Below are 24,466 nucleotides of genomic sequence, written 5' to 3'. Positions count from 1 at the left end.
GTCCGGTGCGCCATCACGCTGTAACGGCTAGTTGGTGGGTGAGGGCTATTTATACCCCCCTCCACCCACCATATTCAATGTCTTGCACTCCACATTTATTCCAGCACATTGGTAGAGCATTGCAAGCACCAAAATCCTAGTGAGGAGATTAGAGAATCATAATCCGCGCTTGTTCCTCATTAGCGCTAGTGAGAGCCACCTAGAGCACACACCACTTGCATTAGGCTTCTCTTGGTCAAGCGAAAGTCTACGGCTTGTTACTCTTGGTGATCGGCATCACCTAGACGGCTTGGTGGCGTTGGGAGCTCGGTGATCACCGTGAAGATCTTGTTGGTGACCCGACTCAAGTTTGTAAGCGGTCTCGAGGGATCCACCGCGCCGGAGTGGCAAAGGATCATCTCGTAGTGAGCACTTGGTTCTTGCGAGGACCAAGGGGGAGCGATACCCTTGCGCGGGTGCTCCAACGAGGACTAGTGGAGAGTGCCGACTCTTCGATACCTCGGGAAAAATTGGAGGAGTCTTCTAAACTTTGCTTTACATTTCGCACTTAATTCAAGCTATTTCCTTTGTGTATTTGTTTAGCAAGTATTTGAAGCATTGTCTTAGCTTTGTTACATTTCTAGTATTATTTTCTTAGTGCTAGTTGTTGGGGTGAAGTTGGGCTCTTGTTTAGCTCTTGCTTAGGTTTTAATTAGTGTTGATTTTTAGAAAAGCCCAATTCACCCCCCCCCCTCTTGGGCATCGTGATCCTTTCATGTATGTTCGATGTAGTCGTAAGCAGTCGACGCAGGCAGATGTAGGCAGTGCAGTCCCTCGAACGGCGTCGGCGATGAGGAACTTGATTAGCGCTGGACGTGCGGACGAAGCGAGCAGTCGCGAGTACGCTCCCCAAAAATCTGATCGCCCGCACACCCATGCAAGTGACTCTCTGCGGACGGTGATTTCGAAGGCCTGCTCTCCCACATTATCTGTGCTCGCAGAAGGTGGGACGGGGATGGGTTGTACTCAATGCGTCTGAGAATGTCGTGTGTTCTCTCATACTGTTATCGTGACCAGAAGTAGTCTTCCCTCCTTATATATACACGCGCAGAGGGAGGCCAACAGATAGTAACAGTTACCATCAGTGACGTCCGTTAATAGCTGTCATCAATGACAGTAACGATCGCCATCAGTGACGTCCGTTAATAGCTATCATCAATGATAGTAACGGTCGCCATCAGTGATGTCCATTAATAGCTACCATCAATAACAGTAACGGTTGCCATCAGTAACGTCCATTAATAGCTGACATCAATGACAGTAACGGTCTCCATCAGTGACATTCGTTACTCTAGGCAAAATACACAACCGTTAGGAAGGAATATTCGGACCAAGGCCCGATCTACCACGGCCTCGGCACGGCCCGACCGGCGGCGCGCGCGTGTGTGGCAGTCATTCATCCTTTTCTCAGCTTCTCAATAGATGCACCAATAGTCCACCTATTTAAGTTGAGTGAATTATCCCTTGAACTTCTGGTATGGTACTAAAGTACTAGTACACCGTAGCATTAAAGTGTGCCTCTAGCATTGACTATTAATGAATATTACGGGCCAGGCCCACATTAATTCAACAAAAGTTGCCTAAAGAGGGGTGAATAAGCGAAACCTGAAATCTACAACTTTAAACACAAACTTCAACCATGGGTTAGTGTTAGAACAATAATAAGAACGATCAGAGTGTGGAAGAGAGAGTTTTTCTTGCACAAGTTGCTCAAATGATTGTTGGTTACTTCGGGAGCAACTTAGTTGATATGGAATCAATCGCAAACAAGAGAACTAGAGAGAGGAGGGGAAGGAAGAAGCAAATCGCAAATGAGGATTCAATACAAAGAACACATGCGATTTGTTTCTCAATGTTTGGGTTCGAAGAACCTACTCCCCATTGAGGAGTCCATAAGGGACATGTCTCTTTCAACCCTTTCCCTCTCTCAAACGATCACTAAGACCCATCAAGTTTTTTCTCTTTTCCGACGGACACCAAGTCCCATGAGGATCACCACACACTTAGGTGTCTCTTACTAGCTTTACAAGTGAAAGAATAGGGTGAGAGCGAGAATGAAAACCCAAAACAAGAGAACGAGAACTTGCAACAGTCAAAATCACAATGCACTAAGTCTCTCTAACTCAAATCGATCAAAAGTGGCGCTTGTGTGGCTTTGATTACTTGGGAGATGTAGTAATAAATGTATGAAGGTTTAATGTAGACCTTGTGTCTTCAATGTGCTAGTTGGGGTATTTATAGCCCTAACCACACCCACATAGCAGTTGTAGTTGAGTGGAGAAATCTGCACTTTTCTGCGTCGCACCAAATCGTGAGCAGTGTTGGTCCAGTGTCGCATCGGACCCCTATTAGATTGTCCTAGCAAGGAGTCGTTCTGATGGCGTCATCCTCTAACAGGTGCACCGGACCGCTGCCACGTAGGCCGAGACATTGGAGAACCAGATGACCGTTGGAGAATCAACTCAACTAGCTTTAAAAGAGTGTTTCATTGAATCTGAGCTTTCCAACACTTCTAGATAGATCAAATAGGTTCCTAAGGGTGTTTAGAACTTAACCAAACTATAGAACTATTTATAGTTCATCCATTCCATGTTTACCCCTTTTGGTTGGTTTTGGGTTGATTCTGACTAAGAAACTGAATTGTTGAACTTATGAACATGTGAATCAAAGACTAGGCAAACTAGTTAGTCCAAAAGGTTGTCATAGTCATGAATCACCAAAATCAATATAGGATATGGTTTAAGACCATTTTCCTTTCAGACTCGACTAATAGCTTGGTCTAACCATGATCGAGTTTGAACCCTGGCTCGTGACAGAGATCTTCAAGATGAACTAGAAAAACATTTTGACACCAAGACATGTGCAACCATATCAATCTTAGGCACCAAGATCGAAAAGAAGTGCGTCAAGAGGCCAAAAGATGTGACCGTGAGTTTGTAGATTCCAACTTGGATCGAGTCCAGCGAGAGTCGACCCCTGAAGGCCTCAAGGCAATTAGAGTCAAAGCATTTATGAGACACCTCAATTAAGCCAACCAGCCAAAGAATTTCAAGTCAACACCGATTAAGTCATATGATGGTCATACAAACCTTTTTGTCTGGCTTGGAGTTTACTATTTGTCTATTACTATTGCAGGAGGTGACTCTTACATCATGGCCAACTACTTGCCCATGTGCCTTGGTACCTCACCCATTAAGTGGTTATTTGGTCTCCTAGCGAAGTTTATCGACTTTTGGGGTGAGTTAACCCACCAGTTTATCAACAATTTTAGTATGACCTATGACCAGAGGAAGACTCAGCATGGCCCAAACAAGTCATTCAGAAAGAAGACAAGTCCTTACATAGTTACATCAATGGACGACGTGACATGAAAGCCTACCCGACATCTCTAACATGCCCAATGAAATGACTACACTCAAGAATCAAGAACTATCCCAGAAGTTTGTGCACAAGCTCCAACCACTCTGGCCTCTCTATTCCAAATTGTCGATAAGTACAACATGAGCGAGAAATTCCTTCAGCATATGTCCTCATCTTGAAGGGACAAGGAGAAGAAAGAGCGAAAGATCAAACTAGACAAAGGAGGAGATAAGAGGCGCAAGACAGAACATCAATATGCAACAACAGTCGAACAAGGGGCTCGGTGACAATCTTTCATCCCTAACCAAGATAAGTCCTAGAAAATCATAGGACATGTATTTATCATCCATATTGCTACCATGAGACCAAGAATTGTTTTTTATTTCAAGGGATTCATCGAGAAAGTCCTCAAGCTCCCTAAACCTGGGTCCCAAAAACCTAAGTCAAACAAAAAGATTGACTCAGACAAAGATGGTAAGGCCAATTTCTGAGAGAAATCTAGGGATCGCGTGTGAATTTTTGAACCCGGACTTTTATGAAACTAAAAGAAAGTAGATACTTTGTTTGGGAAGGACAGATTGTTATCACTAAAATCATTCATCCCAAGGAGTGTCGATTTTCATCTTAAAGACGACACGATTATACTCAATTTCTGAAATATTGATCAGTTATGTCATCTTTATGGTTAGTTGTCTTTATACTAATGTTCTTTCTTCGTGACTATGCTTGTTACACTCAAGATATTGTGGGCTAGGGCCTAGGGCTGCTAATGTATCAGTGCAGTCCAAAAAATAAAATCATTACCATTCTTCAAACACACATAAGAACAACCAACCAAGATAATGTCTTACTTTCGTCCATGGCCATGTAATGCTAAACCATGCTGGCACACAGATAGGCAACAGTTTCTACCACTCCAAATCCCGAAGAATGGCAACCACAACGTGAAGCTAAACTTACTATTTATTTATTATATATGAAAGCCGATTCAAAGCCCTTTCATACATGACGTCACGTCGCCCTTTAAATGCCAACCGTTCGATATCCATCATGTCGTCCTATCTTACCAACCTCTCTGATATCAGCAGCGAGCCTCCTCTCTCGGTCTTTCTGGAAGCGACGTCGGACTCGAGACTCAGCTCCACTCACCAACGAGGAATCTGGATAGGGCGACAAGGGTTTTGTCCCGGCCAAGACGCAACCCATCCCGCGGTCATCAACAGCATCTCCGATCGCGCCAGGTTCGTTCCCGTTGCCTCGCCTCGCATGTAATTTGTTCGCTCGTTCTTCTACTCTATCGTGGCTCCGCTGATGTCGTGGCTCCGCTGACGTCGTTGTCGTGCAGACGTGGCCACTGCTTTCGTTTCTAGTTCACATGTGCTCGCCCGCCACACGTTGGTTTGCGACTCTCAAAACTTACGTTCACCATCTTGTCTCGTATGCCTGCTGTGTAAATGGTAAGCACTCCGCACACTCAGGTTGTTCGATGAAATGTGCCAACAATATTTTTTTTGCTCGTCTAGGACATCAAAGTAGATCTGTTGTCAGCCGTGCACCTAGGTTGTTCGACAAAATGTCCCGACATTTGTTTTGTCATACCACCATGCATTACATGTTGTCCTTAAAACATATACGCTACTACAGGATATTTAGACTTCGTTGGTGATGACTACATCAACTAACTTATATATTTTCATGCGTACATTAACTGTTGTGCATGTCTAACAAGACGTATTAATTGTAATTTTATAGCTCTCGCATCCACTTGAACTACATCGTGATTGGTTCACAATATCCAAAACCTTCCGTGCGGTGAATTGGCAGGCTTAGTAACCGGGAACCAGGAACTTGGCCACGTTCCTCGTTCCGGGAACGTTCGTTCCGTTCCGGGAATGTGGGAACAATCTCGTTCCAGTAGTGTTAAATCCTAGATTTTGTAGCGTACCGCGTACCACGTTCTCGTTCCTCGATCCCATCGATCTGGGAAGCGTACCACGTTCCCGTTCCTCGATCCCATCGATCTGGGAACCTGGTTACTAAGGGCAGGACGAACTTCATCATTACAGCCTCGGATAAGTACGGATCAAGTTATATGGTCAAATGTGTATTTTTCATATTCATCTTTAAATCGGCTCATCTGATTATATGTCACTCATATATTCCTTTTGGTTTCTGAATAATATATCAACAATTCACGTCGAACTGCGGCATCTGTTTCCCGGCTCCTAAAAGCTCCCGGTTGAAGCGCTTCATTTACTAGATAAATGTAAAGGCCATGTTATACATAATATTTTTTTTTCTTCCTTCATCATTAGTAATATGGGTTTTGTTGTTATAAATAATTGTATGGTTCATTTTGCTGTCATACTGCTCAAATGCCTGATCGGTAAGGCCATCCTACTTCTAATTATCTACCTAAGTTTTTAGTTTTTATGCTTCGGTTTCAATTTTACAGAGTATGGAAATACAGTAGCAATTTGCTTTGTTATCTCTGTTAATTAACAGTGTCCACAATATATTCTACTTCTTTACAACATGGATAAGGACACATGTTTCATTTGATTGCCATACACCTGCTATATTCTGGATAGACGACACTATCCATCTGATTGTATGCATAGCCACGCTCGCGATGTTAAACCAGTTAATGTTTGCTAGGAGCAAATTCCTTCTTTTCGGAGGGAAACAAATATGTAGTTAAAAGCTGCTTGGGCGGATGGGCATGGGGTACATGTGATATCTGCATTTTGTAAGTGGTTTACGATGTTTGTTTCACACATGCAACCTATATGTTTCTACTGTTTGCTGTTAGGCATGGGTAGCTAGAGAAAGAGTGTGGCCCGATGGGATATATCTTACAAATTCCTCTCCAAAGGTCATAGAAGATTCTATAATCTACAACCACATTTCAACATCGAGCGCGCCCCATCCACTAGTAAGGATCATCAGGGTTACCGAACAATATGCGCGGGAGGGGCAACATAAATCTTTTAGTCTGACAGCCGCCGTCCCAGAACGACCAAGTGCGAAAGCAAGATCGATCGCCCGAACAAAATCCTATGGCAGGGACGGCACCAGGGCCAGGAAATGTGCGGAGATAATAAACAGTAAAGATAGAGACCATGGTTACCTATATATTTCTATAAACAACTCATCTGAGTCGCAGCGACCTGCGAACACAATGTTCACGCAATCACCAGACTCCACTACAACACAATCTCTAGCGGCCGATCTGAAATACGCTCCAATAACCCATATGACAAGCAAGGGGCGTGTGCCAGGCAAGAATACATAATGTTCATGAATACCAATCAGCACGATTAGTATTTTGGCGGTGCTGGTGGCAACCGGTTCGGTGTGCGCCGGCTGCCAGAGTTGGCACCTGAGCTCACATCCCCGTTCTCATAGCGCCGGCTGCGACCATCAGCACTTCTCGACCTTGATTCACTGTTTGTGCTTGTAGCAACAGGCCCATTTGAAGATGAATCAAAGGCAGACCTCCAGTCCTCACCTGAGCGGCTTGGTGTTCGAGGGCTCTCTGCAAATAATAATTTTGAGCGTTACGAAATGTTCCACATAGGTCTGTCTGTTTCGATGTCAATCCATGTGGATCGGACGGGATTAAGTGAGTTAAATCCCTAGAAAGTCAAATTCCTTCATATTTTTTTCAATCACATCCAATCGACATGGGAATAATCAAACAAGGACTAAGGTGAAACCAAAAATCTAGGGTGCTGTTTGGTTCACATATTTGTAACGTAATGGGTAACTGATAACGTTAAATCATGTTTGTTTTAGTCCAACCGTAATTAGATACCACACTAAAATTTGATACCAGCCTATTCAAATTTGTTACCGCTAGTAATCGAGCGTAAACCATTACCATTACCATTTGCGTTACATTTTTTGAACCAAACAGCACCTAGATTGCTATTTAATCATACCTTCCGTGTGCAGTGCATCAAACCAATATGCCAAATGTATCAAATACTAAATGGGACAACCATAGACAAGAACTGAAGAACATCTAAGGGATTGTTCGTTTTCATCTCAATTCACGTGGATTGAAGGAGATTGGGTGGATTCAAATCCATAGCAAGTCAAAATCTCTACTATTTTTTTCCAATCTCATCCAATCCATGTGACGTAGAATCTATTTGAATAGCGAACATAAGATAGACTGCCCTTGGCTTTGGGACATGAGCCTCCTTGGCTCCTTGCAAGACCATTGCTTAGATCATCTCTAGCAGACTCTATCCTAACTCCTATTTCAAACTCCACTCTATGAAAAGTATAGTCTTATAGTACAAAACGGTGTTTTGCACGGCCATATATACGCTCTGCTGGAGACAACCTTATACAAGTTGACTTAGGCTATCCCAGCAGATCGTACATATGGTCATGCAAAACACTGTTTTCTACTGTAGACAACAATGTTTACAAAGTGAAGTTTAAAATAAAAGGTGGGATAGTAGAGCTGTTGGAGACAACCTTAGTGTTGCCTAATATAATTACAAGACTAGCAAACATCAGAACTATGTTTAGCACAGGACTACTAGAACTGCTTTATCAAGTAATAGTCGGCAGCTAGTTTGTTTGTCTGGCCAAAAATCTTAAGAAAATACCTTCAGTTAGCATCAAAGACACCACCCCGAGTGTTTAAACATATTGGACAATCGTCATTACGCAGGGGAGGGGGGGGGCTATTGCGCTTGATGTTGTTAAACAAATAATGAAAATAGCAGCTTACCAACTTCAGTGCTGTCATTAGAATACGAGGAAACAGATGCCCTGTTGTCATGGATACTGAGTTGACGAGTAAGTTTTGACAGGAGAGATGATTGTTTTTGGTACTTCTCCCTTCTGCGCTTAGCATTATGATCCTCTTGAAGAAGCTCTTCAATCTTAGCGTTGCTTTGCCCGCTGGTAGAGAAATGATTGAAAATATAAAAGCTATTCAAAATGTACCCAAAAAATAAGCATAAGCCATATTCAATATATAGCAACCACAATTGATCAGAAATATTACAAACGGAGAGAATATACATCTGTATTAGTAAGTTTTGCATCCTTAATTTTGAAACGTTGTCCAAATAAAGTGAAGAATTCAGAATAACCATACAGGCTAGCATCCAGATTATTAAGTCTAGGAGTTTGTGTAAGTATATTTCAGCTTTATTTCATTGAACGGCATATGGCAACAATATTTCTTATTCTAACTGAAATGTGAGATTATGAATCTTTTTGCACAAACAATCCACTAGGTGCTAATATCTAGATGAAGAAATAGAAAACGCATACTCCTTCCATTATATTTTCATTAGGTATTCAAGATACGACACTATCACAGATATTTAATTCTAAAGCTAATATTTATGGGATTACGAAATTACTTTCCAACAAAAGTCTACACATGCCTCTTCTGTTTGCAAACTAAACAATATCATATTATAAACTGACAGATGAAGTTTCAAAAGTGACCGCAACTTGTCTAGAATGTCAAGTGTTTGAGAACAGAGGGAGCATTAATGTACAGAAAATCAACCTTATCGAGCTGTATAGCTGGTTAAGCATGTCTTCCTTTGCTTTCTCCACTTGGCACAGCACAATAGCCTAACAAGTACAGACAAGCAATGAAAATTTGACACAAATACAAGGCCATTTAAACTGATTAACAGAACAATATGAACCTTCGGAACATTTGCTGCCAGACTATTCAAAACAGCCTCAACATAACCACGAACTTCTTGAGACATCCATCTAAGTTCTTCTTCAGGATCAGCTGGTCTCCGCGCCATAGCATCCTTTCGAAAAGTGTATGATCAGATGTTTAGTTTGTGTATTTTAATGGAGCAGTATTTATATTGGCACATCCAAAACATACAAGGGAACCTGAAATTACATGATGATCCCTAATAAATCAAGATTTAATTGAGTAAAGCAAAACTACAAAAGGAAAGCTAGAAATGCAATTCAATTATGTATTAACCTAGAACTTACTAAAGCGCCATCCGAATTGCTTTGCTTCATTGAACCACCCTCAGTACTTGGACCCTTGAAAGAACCCCCTTTGCTCTGAATAACAGCTTTGATCTTATTCACCCACTCAACCTTGTCAGGCATGCTCTCAGCCTTTAACAGAACAGCACTGTGAGCTGCAAATATTAAAGCAGAGAATTATATAAAAAAAAACAGAACCATGAAGCAAATATAACTCCATAGGCTGTACGATTTGAGGGTATACAACCTTTTAAGACTGTTTTGTATGCAACCCTGTTAGTAATCTTAAATACAAGACTTGGGGGTTTTTCTGATCCATTTGCCTTTTTTGAGTCTTTTGAGCTTTTAGATGGTTCTTCCTCCTCTACCTCCTCAAGGTTGCACTCCTGCAAATGAATACATAAGCAAGTTGCTAAAGCAGTCCATCTCACAGTTCTTGACATCAAGCCATATTTTGCCAGGTAAGTATATCTTTCTACTAGGGTCCAGAGATCAGGGAAAAACTGTTTAAGTGTTAATGCAAAAGTTACATGACCATTATATCATCTCAGGTCACATGGAATAAATAACACATATTATGAAGGCAAAGGTTATGCACACCTCAAGAGTGATGACACCACGAAAATGTCTCTCCTCTTGTTTCTCTGTGTACCCAAGCTGGCATAGAAACAACAGATAGTGAGTCAAACCACACCCACATATCAAACAAGAACCATGAAATACAATAATCATTAAGTAAACATTTGAAAACCGAAGGGCTTTCACACACATATCAAAGTATCAAACAAATCACGAGTATAAAAGAAATGTTTTGAAGAACTGATTAACCTTTCCACTCTTCTCATTAAGAACAAACCACCTTTTACTCCACCCATTAGTTTTTGCGCTTTTCTTTAAGAGGTAACCTGCATAGGAACAGAAGAATATAATTATAGGTTTACTTCTCACAACAACAAAGCCTTTTAGTCCCAAGCAAGTTAGGACAGGCTAGAGTTGAAATACAACAGAAATCACAAGTCAAGGTTCAAACACATGGATAGTTGTTTTCCATGCACTCCTATTGAAGGTTAAGTTGGGTACGCTAGAGTTGAAACCAAACAGAAAAGGTTCAATCACATGGATAGTTGTTGTTAGAGTACCCGTTTAGGGTTTTGGGGTTAGCCCCTTGTAATTACAATTATACCCCTGTGTAATGGACTTAGGGTTTAGGCCCAACAACCTGAGTCTATTTATACAACTCCCAACCCTAAGTTAGGGTTATCGTTTCATTCTCCAACTTGGTACCAGAGCCAGTTTCTCTCTCCCTCCCTCGCAGCCGCCAGCTTCCCTCTCCGGGTCGGCCGCCTCCCTCCCTCCTAGCCTCAGTTGCATGGCCGTCGTCAGCCACCCCCTGGCACACCTCCGCCGCCAGCCGCCGACCCACCAGGGGCCTTCCCGGCACGCGACCCCCTGCACGGACTGGCCTGAGCCTCCGCTGCCGAGGAACCCTGCCGCCGGCCCTTGCGCGGACCCCCACCGTCGGCCGGCCACCTGTCGGGGCATCTCCTCGCCCTAGTCGCGCCCGCGGTGCGCTCGCGCCTCGGCCCCTGCCTAGACCTCCGGCGAGCAGCGACCCTACCCGCGACCTCGCGTCCCCAACAGGGCCGCCTTCCTAGGCCGCCGCCGGGAACTTCCACGCCACCTCTTCTCCTCTGGACGCGACCTCCCTCTCAGCAAGATGCTCCCCACGCGCTATGTGCCCAACCGCCACTTCTCCATGTCTCCTTTCCAGCCTCCTCTACGCATGCCCTACGCATGCCCCTGGACACGCCCCTTCTTCCTCGTGGAGTCCACCAACGCTTTCCTGCAGCGTTATGCGCGTGCTCCCCACAGCCGACGCCTCCATCTCCCTCCCTTCCCCCTCCGTGGTAACGTGCGCGCCCTTTCCCCAGTGGGTCGGCCTCGACGGAGCAACATCCGCGAAACCTTTCATCTCCTACAATGTTGTCTCCGTCTCCGTCCTCGCCGGTTCCATGGCTTCACCCCCAACATACATGAGTTCTGCCTCGCTCGTTGCTCCCGTGGCTCCTGGCTTCCCCGATCCCATCCTAGCTTAGCCCATTTCCGTCGGGATCGTTGTGCGCGTCCTCCTCCACGATGGCCAGCTTGTTTGGGGCACCTTCGTGGCCCTCAGTCGCGTCATGAGCTCTGTCCTTCGTGGCTGCGTCGAGCTTCACCCACATGCGGGCTGCCACGTGCCTGGACCGCTTGTCTTCCCCAGAGCTGTGCTTGCCTCCCTAGCGATCAAGACCTTGTTGTCTCCCTCGCCTACTAGTGACTTTGTCGGAGCACATCCCCTGGCTCTTTCCGCGCACCCCGTGGCTTCACCACCCTCTCCCTCTCCCACTGATTGGGTGGTCGACTCTGGAGCCTCCTTCCACAAACTAAACAGGGAAGGTCTCAAAAAGATTGAAGTTAATTAGTACATGGTGCAAGTATGCAGCTAATTTATGAGAAGGAACATTAAAGAAAAATGTGATACTGATTTACATTTAGCAGAATGTGGTTTCTACAAGCACAAGTGCATAATATTTGAGAATGTATTTCCATGACCTAACTTAGGCAGTGTGATTTTAGGAGTATTGTACCTGCAGTAATTTCACCAGCAGGACCAGCAACCTGCAAATTCGATCCCTCTTTTGCGTCTTTATCTTGCTGGCCAGATTTGTCTTTCATTGATTTTAAGCTGCCACCACCTTGCTCAGCATCTGTTTGGGGACTGAAGGCCTATAATAACAGTTTAATCAACCACCAGAGCCAATATATACTGTAACTGTAAGCCAAAAAAGATGGTATGAACTATACACCTCGATCCAAAAGATCATACAGTTTCATATTTATAATAAAATACCACTGCATAGACGCAAAATCATACCCTCTTAGATGTTGACTGTTCAGCTTCCTGTGTTTTCTTAGAAGATCGGTTTCTTAACTCATCCTCTCGACGCTGCCTTTCCATTCTGTCAATACCAAACAAACAAAAGGCCATGGGTCAGTGTTTAATAATTTCATAATGAAACCAAATGTTGCTGGAGCTGAATAATGGACATTTTAGTTTACAACAGAACTGCAATTCAGTACATTTCAACATAGGCAACTTATATGCTTGATAAATCATGAAAACTCCAACAAAAATAGAAGAATCACAATCACAACCTTAAGTTCCCTATTTCCATTAGTGTTTATGCATGATGCGGTTAACTAATTTTAAAAACCCAAGATACAGCCAGGTTTTTAAGGAAAAAACTTGGCATAAAAAATCTGTAGCCTTACAATAAGAGACTAATCACATGTTATGAAAGGAGTGAGACCAGACCCTATCTATCACCAAGCTAAGTCAACAGAGGTGCAAAGGTGAGGATTTGCAAGAATTTGCATTTGCCTGGGGCCCAACTTTTCCAGATCCTTTCCAAAGGCTGGAAAGAGGTAGCTCCACTGAACATGGACACATAGGCAGACATTGCTGAATACTTCCCCGAGGGAGAAAATTGCCACATGTGAAGATCCTCAATATCTGGTTGTCGCACAACATTTAAGAGGAGGTACCGAAGACAGATATATTCTGTCAAGACAGCCCCTCGAATATCATAAACCCATTTCTGGTCGATAAGAGCATCATGGATTGTCCGCTTCTTTGCTCTGGTGGAAATTGCCCCAAATAAATTCGGCACAAGACGATTCAGCCTCTGTTCATGGAGCCACCCATCTGTCCAGAACATAGTATTCCTTTTTTTTCTCGAAAGCGCAGGAGAACTGCGCGATATTATATTAAAGAAGAAGGACAATTACAGAAGAAAACAAAAGAGGCGCCTATGGCGGCCAGTAACAGGCATACAGAAACCCATCCATGTCTAAAGAAGAAACTAACACAAATTACCACAATGCTAGCTAACTAGCAGGGATGCCCGGAATGGGGGCGGTGAGCAAAGACAACTTTTTTGCACCAGCCATCTCCCATAGGTGAACCTCCAACTCAACTCTTCTAATAGCATCAGCAATACTGGGGTTCTTATTGTCAAAAACACAGCCATTGCGTTGCTTCCATAAGGTCCAAACTCCCAGAATGACTAGAGAATTGAGGTCGTCCCTTGCAATTCCAGAGACTTTGGTACATAACATTCTCCACCATTCAAGAAAAGCACTATCCTCAGATTGGGGGGCAAGAAACTGCAGGTTCACTTGAAGAAGCAATTTAAACCAGAATTCTCGAGCAAAGACACATCCGATCAACATATGGTCCAAGGTTTCTTGATCCTGGTCACATAGTGGACATCTCTCTGGATGGTCCATACCTCTTTTCTGCAGCCTGTCTGCTGTCCAAACCTTCCTGTGAGCGACCAACCACATAAAAAACTTGGTTTTTGGAGGAGCCCAAGATTTCCATATTCTATGAAAAGGCTCAAACTCAGAAGATCCCAAAAAGAAACCCCTATATGCTTCCTTTGAGGAGAACTTTCCGTTTGCAGCTAGACGGAGGAAATGTTTGTCTTCAACTTGAGGTCTTAAAACAATTGAGTCAATTAAATCCCACAAAATGAGAAATTCATTGATAATTCCAACCGAAAGAGCTCCTTGAATGTCAGAAATCCAGCTCTGATTAGAGATAGCATCCACCACTGTTCTCTTGCTAACCCGTCTCTTAGGGATGATCCCAAATAATCGAGGGACTAACTCTGCAATTCTGTGACCCGATAACCACCTATCAGTCCAGAAATAGGTTGTAGCCCCATTATCAAGCTCAGTTTGCATAGCCATGGAGAAGAAATCTTTTACCTTTTTAGGGACCTGGATAGCAAGAGAGGCCCACGGGCGAGATGGCTCAGTTTTAGCCAGCCAAAGCCATCTCATTCTAAGAGACCAAGCAAGTTCTTTCATGCTGGAAATGCCTAGACCACCCAATTCGCGAGGCCTACAAACAATTCCCCAAGCCACGTGACAGTGGCCACCTTTTACATCTCTTCGACCTCGCCACAGAAAACCTCGACGAATCTTATCAATGGCTTTAAGGGCCCAAGCTGGAAGGTCAACAGCCATGGCCAAGTAGATCACCATCCCTGTGAGGACATGCTGGACGTGCACCTTACGACCAGCTTTAGTCAATAACTCAGCCTTCCATCCGGAGAGTTGATTTGCAATCTTATCAATGATGGGTTGTACTTGGATTTTTGAAAGCTTTTTAATGGCAAGCGGTAAACCCAGATAGCGGCAAGGGAATTCAGCTAACTCACAAGGCAACATATTCTGCAGCAAAGCAAGGTCCTGATCTCCACATCTAATAGGGTACACGCTGCATTTCTGAACATTCGTACGTAAACCCGAAGCATCTCCAAACAGCTGAAGACAATCTAGAATAACATTGATATCCATGGCTGCCGGCCGAAGAAAGATCACCACATCATCCGCATAGAGAGAAACCCGGTGTTGCAATGCCCGAGGAGCAAGGGGCTGCAGCAGTCCATCCTGTGCGGCCTTATTAATCAAGAAGCCCAGAGTATCCATGACCAAGATGAACAGAAAAGGAGACAGAGGATCCCCCTGCCGGAGACCACGACGATGAAGAATAGGTTGTCCAGGTAACCCATTAAGTAACACCTGAGATGAGGAAGTCCATAGCAAGCCACTAATAATATCTCTCCAGACTTGGCCAAATCCCAAATGTTGCAAGACTTCCAGGAGGAAGGGCCATGAGACTGAATCAAAGGCCTTTGAGATATCAAGCTTTAGAAGCATCCTAGGTTGCTTCTGTTGATGGAGATAGCGGGTGGTTTGCTGCACCAACATATAATTATCCTGAATGAAGCGGCCTTTAATAAAAGCACTTTGGTTAGGAGAAACCATATCATGAAGTCTTCCAGCCAAACGATTAGCAAGAAGTTTAGTGAGCAATTTTGCAACACTATGAACTAAACTGATAGGTCTGAAATTTTTAACTTGATCGGCCCCCTCAAACTTTGGGATAAGGGTGATATAAGCAGTATTAAGGATCTGAAAATTAGCGAACCTTCTGCTCCCAACCGCCGAGAAAACAGCCATAACATCAGCCTTAATAATCTCCCAGCAGACTCTATAGAATTTTCCTGTGAACCCATCTGGCCCTGGAGCCTTGTCCGAAGGAAGGTGTAAAATTGTATCCCATACCTCCTTCTCAGTGAATGGTGCATCTAAGGCTGACAGATCATGACAAGGAATTCCCAAACTTTCCAGAGAGATAGTTTGCTCTCTATCGCTGCATTGTCCCAAAAGATTGCCATAGAATTCGTTGACCAGATCAGCTTTGGCATCATGGCTGGTTAGGACAGCACCATTAGACACCAATTTAGGAACAAAATTCTTCTTCTTGCGGAATCTTGAATGCATATGGAATAATTTAGTATTAGCATCACCCTCACGCAGCCACCCAATTCTGGAACGAAGCCTGGCAATTGTCCTTTGAAGTGAAGATAGAGCAAGGGAGTGTTTCTTAAGGCATAAGAGAAACCATAGCTCAGCTGGAGAAAGACCACGACTGTCTTGAGCAATTTCCAACTGGTGCAGGAGCACACGGGCAAGGGCTAAAGAGGCTGAAATATGCCCAACCTTTTTAGCACTCCAAGCCTGCAGCCCACGAGCAGTAGCTTTCAGTTTAGAGTTCAAAGTTGCAAAAGGACACTGCACAGCTGGAACAGAATGCCAAGCCAACGAAACAGCCTCCAGAAATCCCTCAAACTTAGGCCAAAAGGACTCAAAATGAAACCTGCGCCTTCCTGCCATACTATTGTCATTCAGGCCCAAAAGGAGGGGGCAGTGGTCTGAGTCATTTGAGGCAGAACTCTGAAGCAAGGAATTTGGAAACAAATCCACCCAGTCCAATGTGCATAATACTCTGTCAAGTTTCACTAGGGTTGGGGGATTCTGCTGACTAGACCAAGTGAATTTCCGACCAATTAAAGGAAGCTCACTTAGAGCAAGATCATTGATGAAGCTACGAAATCTTCCCATCATAACTCGGTTTATGTTAGTATTATTCTTATCTTCAGCTTTATAAATCATGTTGAAATCACCAGCAATCATCCAAGGGCCATGACACAGCAATCTCAGGTCCCTAAGCTCCTGCAAAAAAAGGACTTTTTCACTGTTTCCCTGTGGTCCATACACGCAAGTGAACCACCATGTTCTCCCATTGCAATTGCAGAACTGCACCGAGACACTATTATTCCGCACATACAACTCTCCAGTGGTATCCACACAGTGTTTCCATGCTACCAGAATTCCCCCGCTGGAACCAACAGCAGGGAGCTCAATATGGTGATCAAAATTAGAACCCAAGGCTGAAAGGAGGGTTCCACGACTAATAACATCCATTTTGGTTTCTTGTAAACAGACGATATCTATTCTAGCAGAATCAACTAAGGAACGAACAGAAGCTTGCCTAGCTGAGGAGTTTAATCCTCGAACATTCCAGATAAGAACACGTTCTGGATCCATTTATCTTAAGGGTGCAGGAAGCGACCGAAGCAGACAAAGGGAGCAACTACATGTCTTCAGGAGGCTGCCAGCCAAACAGCGCTGCCAGAGCCTTTATATGAGAACCTGACAAGGGTGTCTTGAACAGATTTGCATATTCATCAAGCGCCCTCTGATCCATACCATTATTATTGGTAATTATGCCTACTGCTCTCATGATTTTCCTAGTAGCACGACTGTCAAGGTCAGCCGAGGTAAATTCAACACCCACTCCAGCAACTCTGCGACTGCGTCTTGGAATTGGTTTGGTGGGCAGCTTGTAACCTGATTTTAAGAGCTGTACGGGGGGAGCAGGCAGAACTCTGGAAGGCCGCCGGGAAACAGACGCAAGGAAGGCTTGTCTTTGGTGTGAATGAAGCACCTCCTGCTCAACAGCGAGAGTCCCCCCACATATGGACGCAGGAGCCACCGCAACTAGAGTCACCTGAGTGTCTACCACAGTCGCAGTGAGCTCAACCACATCCGAAGTAGGAACATGGGAGGGAGAAGCATCCACCAAGCAAGGAGATGTAACAGGCCTTGCCATAGCCTTGATATACTCAGGTGCCTCAGTACAAACCACCGCCGAGCCAAGATCACCCACAGTTTGTGTCGCGTGCGCAGAATTAGCCATTGGTGCACCATCAAGCTCCATCGTAGGCAGCTGCTCTGAAATTAGAGAACCTTCCTGCTTCCCACCCAGCCGTCTTCTGTAGTAAACCTTAGTTACCGTGTTGGATGCTTGTAAACCAGCCCTAATACCATAAGTCCCAGCGGGCAACGTTGAAGTAGCCAGGGTTTTCCTGCCTTCAGTTCTGGTATCTAGCCGGACTGTCTGAGCACTCACGAGCGACGGAACAGTGACCGAACCAGGGGGTGGCTCAAGGTTCACGTTCTGCTCAACGCAGAGGAGATCATCATCAACTTCGAGACTACCCTGAATGGAGGTTGTGGTGTGAGTAGATACAAGCGTCGGAACTGTGACCGAACCAGGGGGTGGCTCCAAGATCACATTCTGCACAACGCATAATCCACCACCAACATCTTCGGTAAAACCATGAGCGGAGGGTGTGGGGTGGCCAGCCTCAAGCGTCTGTAAACCGGCTTCAGGAGAGGATGTCGGAGCTATAACCGAGCCATGGGGTGGCTCAAGAGTCACTTTCTGCACAACCTGAGGATCCCTGCAGCTAGCTTCACGAAAACCATGGCAGGAGGACGAACCCTGAACATAGTGATCTGTGCCTTGAGCACGACCAAAGGAAGCTCCACTACGCTGACCTCTGTATGCCGGCGGAGAACGGGAGCGCAAATGACGACGAGGTTCTGCAGGAGTGATCACTGAGGATGGAGGGGGGCGGGGAGCTGAATTTTCAGTGTCAGCAGCAGCCTTCCACCGAATGTTAACCGGATAGACCAGTGATCTGACACCAGAACCATCCCTAATACCCAGTTGCAGAGGCTCAACAACCCAAAGATCTCTAGCCGGAGGTATGCTAACAGGGTCCAGACACCAAACAGAACAACGGAAGCTGCTGAGATTTCTTAGTTGCAATGTATCTTCATGCACACTCTCTATCCATGCAAAAGGGCTGAGCAAACTCTCCACGGTGGGTACTTCCCAGGCATGTACAGGGATGCCATCCAGTTCAACTTCTAACAACTGAGCAAGGGTGCTTCCAGAGGAATTCATCAGGCGTGACCATCTTTTGCAAGAAAGTGAGAAGGAATTAGCACGCACAACTGACCATCTTCCACACAATTGTTGCACCAATCCATCTGAAGGCAGCATCAGCAGGAAAGAAGTAGAGAGCTGCCTAATAACCAGGGATCCTTCATCAACCTCCAGACGTGATGCCAGGGGTGCCGCAATATCATTGGCAGACACAACTTCCATATTACCAAAAACAGTGATGACAACCGCCGTAGCGAGATCTTCCTCCGCCCGCGACATACTCTGGTTCCAACCAATGATACAAGGGAAAGAAGGTGGGGAAGAGTCCTCCAGCACAGGTGAAGCAGAATCGTGGGTCGGGGAAGAAACCGGCGCCAACTGGGCATCCTCATGAATAATGGGTGCCAATGGTCGTTTCCGTTGTCGGCGACGACGCCTCTTAGCCGGACGAGCCTCTCCACCAATAGTCGGGCCACCTTCAGAAGACCCAGTCAGCACAGCAGGTTCGGCACGCTGCGAAGCATCACTGACAGGGGTGATTCTCCTCCAGACTGGGATTCTCTCAGGCGCCGCAGCCGCAGAAGACGAAGACAGAAGGTCTAACCGATCGCTATGCGCAATCGTCGAGCCCAGCCGATCCCAGACCGACTTCTTGGACACCGGTGCAACCGTAGGTCCAAGTCTCCGCCAAACTGGTCTTCTTGGCTCTGCACGCCTGGGAGCAGAGCACTTATAGGAGAGATGTCCCAGGCCACCACAGCAGAAGCACCTTGATCTCTCCCAACAATCCTTGGCAAAGTGATGAGGCGAGAGGCAGTTGAAGCAGCGGCCTACAAGGTCAACCGGCACACGGCGGGACCGAGGCTCCTGCTTCAAAAATAAACGCCTCCTCCTGGACCTTCTCGATTCCACCAGTTGCCACCCGCCGGCATCAACAGAGGGACATCTGGTTAACTAATAGAGTGGATGTTTGGTAGTGCAGATATGTTTTGCACTGCCTCAGCCTAAAGCCAATTTAATTCAATGGTCCAGCAATGCCAGGATGACACCTGACAGTGGAAAACGGCATGACAAATGAAAGCATATAATACTTCTTTTTCTCAAGTTACAAGCACAGAACAATGCTAATGAAATGTAACAACTAGAGACAGACTAGCTAAGTGCCCGTACGTTACTACAGTTTTCATTTATGCTTGAGTATAGAGTATAAAACACAAAGGCATGTGTATTCTGTTGGCTAGGTGGGTGTGAATGTGGGTTTGGAGCCAACAACCATGATTCGAATCCCCATTTGTGTATAATTTTAGCTTTTTTACCATTTAAATATAGGGGAGCAGGGAGAGGTGAATGGAAAGGAAGGGGTGCGCACGACAACGGTGGAACCATAGAAACTGGTGGTTGGTGCTTTATACAGTAGAGATTACAGCAACCTGATGACTGACCTTCTTTGCACCAAGCGGATGAAATGTTGGGGAGGAACAAAGGCACGTTCCATATCAACAAGCGCGACGACCATCTTTTTGGCATCATTTTTGAAGGTATCCAATGCATTTGATGCTATTGCAACAACCTTGACCAGACAAAATAAAATTTACACCCCAAAAAGGTCAAAACACACTATCAACATTCAACAAGAAGAAAGAGGAAAAATACTTGTGAAACAGAAAAGGTGATACCTCACGCTTGAATGGAGGATACCTTCCGAGTCCTGGTGTGGCATTTGCGGAGGCATTGACTATGTCTAACAATACACGATGAACCTAATGTAATGACAAATTAATTTTCTGTGGAAGGAGGCAAGATGAACACTAAAACTATATCTAGTATTACTTCACTAGTGTACCCACAAAGAACTTCACAACAATATACACAAAACATGACTGACAAAGACAATACCAAAGAGGGCATAACATGTAATAGCACATAGAAAAAACTTGATAGACCAAAACCTAACTGGACATACAGAACTACCTCTAGATAAAAATTACATGCATTAGTAGTCACTAGCTAACAGCTGAGGGATAATAGCCATGGTACACGAAATAGAACCTTGATTTTAAAAACTAAAATCAGGTGGCAAGAGAAAGAACATGTAAAGAAAAAAATACACATCATTCAGATGCATCCAATGAGAACCAAACCTTAATTTATAAGTACTCCTTCCGTCCCAAAAAAAACTGCAATTCTAGGTCCGAATTTGGACAAGCATCCAAATTCAGACCTAGAATTGCATTCCTTTTGCGATGGAGGGAGAAGTTTTTATCGTTGGGGCACTTAGCAGTGCTGTAGAGCACAATAAAACATTAGGGTGAGTATAGCTTGCAACAGTTGTCAAAATGCATAATTTTCTTCACTGTTTGTCTCCTGAAGGGTAGGAGAGAACAGAAGTAAATGTGTAGAAGATAACACATAGTTGTGATGGTTATTTTCTTATTGATTGATTGGAATGTACCTCCTCAACACATAGTCGTGATGGCTCCTTTGCCATTTCCAGTACTAACTTTATTAAGGATTTCAACCCTTTCTCTGGAGATATCAAATATGGTTGATAACCATCGGCTTCCAAGACAATCTATTGTGAAGAGAAATCTGTTTAGTTATGTGCTAGCTGCCAACCAGAGCTCAATGTAAAAATTGAAAGTGATTGTACCCTTTTGACATTGTTGAGATCGAAATGTCGGTCCAACGGTAGCTGTTTGATTCTGTCTGGAAACTTGCCTTCAAAACTTGCAACAATTTTCCAACCAGATCCCTTTATATTACATTAAAAACAGTACACTTTGTTACTGACATCATTATCAACTATTCGTTTTAGGAGGTATAACTGCATAACCAAATTTGAAGTGTAAGTTCATTACTAACCTCACCAGATGTTATGTGAGCAAGAAACTTGTCCTCAAATTCTCGGCACAGCTCCAAAGCAACTGCCCGGGTTCCCTCAGGACTCTGTACCATAGATTCTCCCAGCCTTGCCAATTCATCCTGAACCATTTGAGACTTACCCTGAAGGCTGAAATTGCAGCACAACAGGTGGGTTTAATTTTAGCAACATACCATGAATAAAAGTGAATTAACACCATCATAGTAAGAGAAGAATTTGTGTGGTACTATAAGGGCGTACCCAGTGCCGTAGGCTTCCCGCACTGTGCGGGGTCTGGGGAAGGGTATCTTTAAGCGCCAAGCCTTACCCGCATAATATGCAGAGGCTGGGGCTCGAACCCGGGACCTTCCGGTTACAGACGGTAGGCTCTACCGCTGCACCAGGCCCGCCCTTCAATTTGTGTGGTACTATATAGCATTTATATCTAAACATTAGATAGTAGATACAACGTGACTGAAGAACGAGACATAATTCTTACCCACTCAATAGGTTAGGAACCCGCACTTTCATTCTTTTACGGATTTGCTTAGCAATTGTGTCAACCAAAGCAATTCTACCAAGCTTATTCTGCGGAGCTCCAGTTAAGATGTTTTTCAAGCTTTCAGCTTCGGCTCGCCAAGCTGTCTCTAGAGAGTTTTCAGACCCAGCTGATTGTGCTGACGCAATCGCAACAGATTGTCCAATTAGAGCAACCCAATCAATCTCAGGAAGGTTTTTTGGACCCTTGTTTGATAGTAGGGCCTGAACACAGGCTATAACTTTTGCATCTCCATCTGCTTGATCAACTTTGCTTATAACACCAACAGTTCTTGTCCCTACAGTTACAGTGAATTAAAATACATCAGTGACTACAATAAATGACAATGCAATACCAATAATATTTTCAAATAAGACACAGACCATCTGAATCGATATCCTTGGCCAACCTCAGAGCTCGAGATGATGCAACATCAGCAGCTTGCATTGCCGGTATGACAACGAGCAGTATTGCATCATTGTGCCCAGCATACTCATTGATCTAAAGTAAGAAACAATCAGCACTCTGCTAGAGAGTAAGGAAGTTGATGGCCTTAAAAGAACTAGATGTGATCTCCATAAGCAAATGTGCCAAGGACAATTCAGAAGCTATCAAATAAAATGAAACAAGCTACAGAGAAATGAAAGCTATGTTCTAGTGGTCCCAAGATAAAAAGTGTAGCTTGTCTTTCACAATTCAATGGTCTGATGAAAGTTCATTGTGGATACTGGATATTACTGCACAACCAGTTAATCAGCACTCTACCTAATCTATAAGCATCTATACAGGAAAAATATTTTAGGAATAATTCAAATACCTACCATGGAATCATCAACAGCTCGCTGGTCTATCCCAGGTAAATCAATCAGCTTTAATGAGGGAGCTGAACAAGAAGCAGGAAAAGTACTGTGAGGATTTCATAAAGCAGCACAACAAAATAAAAAAAGGCAAACTAACAAAGAAGACTAAGTACAGAAATTATGTGTGGGGTTCACCATTTTTAGAACATATAAGACATAGATAGAAAGATGTACTCGCAAATGATTATATTGCTCCACAGTGCAATGTGCCAACACAAAGCATACAGTGTCACAAGCATACATATTCCAGCCTAACTGTTATTTCATCATTGTTTAATTTAAGCATGTCATTGTTCAAACCTTACACCATCACCAAAAGTGTGACCATATATTCAACACCATGTTCTGTACAATGCTAGTGAAATGGAAAGAAAAACAGCTACACGGTTGCTTAAATGGTTATACTACTCGCAGCACAAACAAACCTGTACTCGTCCGCAGCTTGAGGTAAATCTCATCAGCACGGCCCCTCCCTGATCCACCAGACGTCCCCTTGCTGAGTCTGTCCTGCAGTGAATGCCGGAGGGCACCTGCAGCACAGCAAAACGAACCAGGAAATTTCAAGATCAAGATCAGGCTCAGTCCCAAGCTTCCAGAACTCGTCAATAGATGCAGGAAGCACGGCCACGACATCCAACTCACTTGCGGAAACCTGCTGCGACTTGCTGTCGATCTGCAGCACGATGGACTTGCTGCTGAGCCCCGGATCCCTCTGCAGGTCAACCACTATTGGCGCCCGCGTCGCCCCGTTCTCCCCCGTCGGCTGCACCGCGCACCAACACCATCCAAATCCAGTAAAAAAACACGGCGCCACAAGGGCAGAGAGAGGAAAGGCAACTAAGCTGCTCCGCTAGGAGGTAGGAGCTCACCAAAACCGGGTGACCGATGAGGCTGTTTAGCACGGCCGACTTGCCAGAGCTCTGCACGAACAAACGGATCAGAACAGATCAGACCGGGTGACACGAGCAGCAGTGCAGCACGCTAGCGGCAGGAGCAGATCGCGATGGGTCTCGTGTGGTGGGGGCGGCGGAGAACCGATACTCACGACGTTGCCGAGGGCGACGGCGTTGAGGAAGGTGGTGGGCCGGCGCGGCGCGGCGGCGTCGGAGGGGTCGTCGTCGGCGAGGAGCGACGCCGCCTGGCGCATCGACTCGGCGAGCTCTGACAGCTCCTCCATGGCCTCCATGGTCGGCGGTCTCACACGCGGCGGATCTCGAGGGGTTGGAGGCTGCGGCAACTGGCGGCGAAGGGGGAGACCGAGCCCTGAGCTCTGCCCTGGCTTGACGCGGATTTGAAATCTAGACGGCGTCACGGGGATGGGATGGAAGAGACGTGGAAAATGGATTTGGGCGACAGACGAGAGAGACTCAGAGCAACTACAAGAAATCACTAAGGACCCGTTTGTTTCGTTGGAATTGAATTCCATTTTAATAATTATAATTTAGATAAAACTAATTAAGTTAAGGGGATGAAGACTATGACTCGGACGAGGTGGCCTAAATTCACCACTTTAACTCTCAAGCCACTACTATACTGCTCGCCTCTCTAAGTCGAGAGGAGTATAATAAGGTGCAAAGGTTAAAAAGTGCGAAGGAAATTTGGGACGTACTCAAGAC

General features: G+C 44.8%; 1 protein-coding gene and 1 long non-coding RNA gene across 3 annotated transcripts; one reads left to right on the top strand and one right to left on the bottom strand.

The window, feature by feature from the left end:
- Positions 1–4,446: 4,446 nt before the first annotated feature.
- On the top strand, positions 4,447–5,935 carry LOC103637795 (uncharacterized). The gene is made up of 2 exons (XR_558369.4): positions 4,447–4,640; positions 4,745–5,935. It is a non-coding gene; the product is annotated as an uncharacterized lncRNA (long non-coding RNA).
- Positions 5,936–6,487: 552 nt separating this feature from the next.
- LOC103637796 (dynamin-2A) lies at positions 6,488–24,238 on the bottom strand. 2 transcript variants are annotated; one of them, XR_004852518.1, is made up of 22 exons: positions 23,896–24,238; positions 23,720–23,770; positions 23,493–23,613; positions 23,276–23,380; positions 22,812–22,873; positions 22,374–22,491; positions 21,952–22,288; positions 21,455–21,602; positions 21,243–21,344; positions 21,045–21,164; positions 20,269–20,352; positions 20,035–20,162; positions 12,314–12,398; positions 12,027–12,165; positions 10,228–10,304; positions 10,000–10,056; positions 9,647–9,785; positions 9,400–9,554; positions 9,090–9,291; positions 8,945–9,012; positions 8,150–8,322; positions 6,488–6,937 (listed from the first exon to the last, which is right to left on the bottom strand). XR_004852518.1 is itself a non-coding variant. In XM_008660843.3 (22 exons), exons 1-22 carry the CDS (start codon positions 24,034–24,036, stop codon positions 6,720–6,722), a joined length of 2,742 nt encoding a protein of 913 aa, XP_008659065.2. In that variant the 5' UTR covers positions 24,037–24,238; the 3' UTR covers positions 6,488–6,719. The 2 variants fall into 2 exon arrangements, 1 of the variants encoding a protein (XP_008659065.2); XM_008660843.3 differs by having other exon boundaries at positions 9,090–9,203.
- Positions 24,239–24,466: the final 228 nt, after the last annotated feature.

Source organism: Zea mays, chromosome 9, assembly GCF_902167145.1.
Source record: "Zea mays cultivar B73 chromosome 9, Zm-B73-REFERENCE-NAM-5.0, whole genome shotgun sequence".
In the NCBI taxonomy this organism is placed as follows: domain Eukaryota; kingdom Viridiplantae; phylum Streptophyta; class Magnoliopsida; order Poales; family Poaceae; genus Zea; species Zea mays.
The sequence above is the reverse complement of the archived record's forward strand: the minus strand, read 5'-3'. Positions and strand labels throughout refer to the sequence as shown.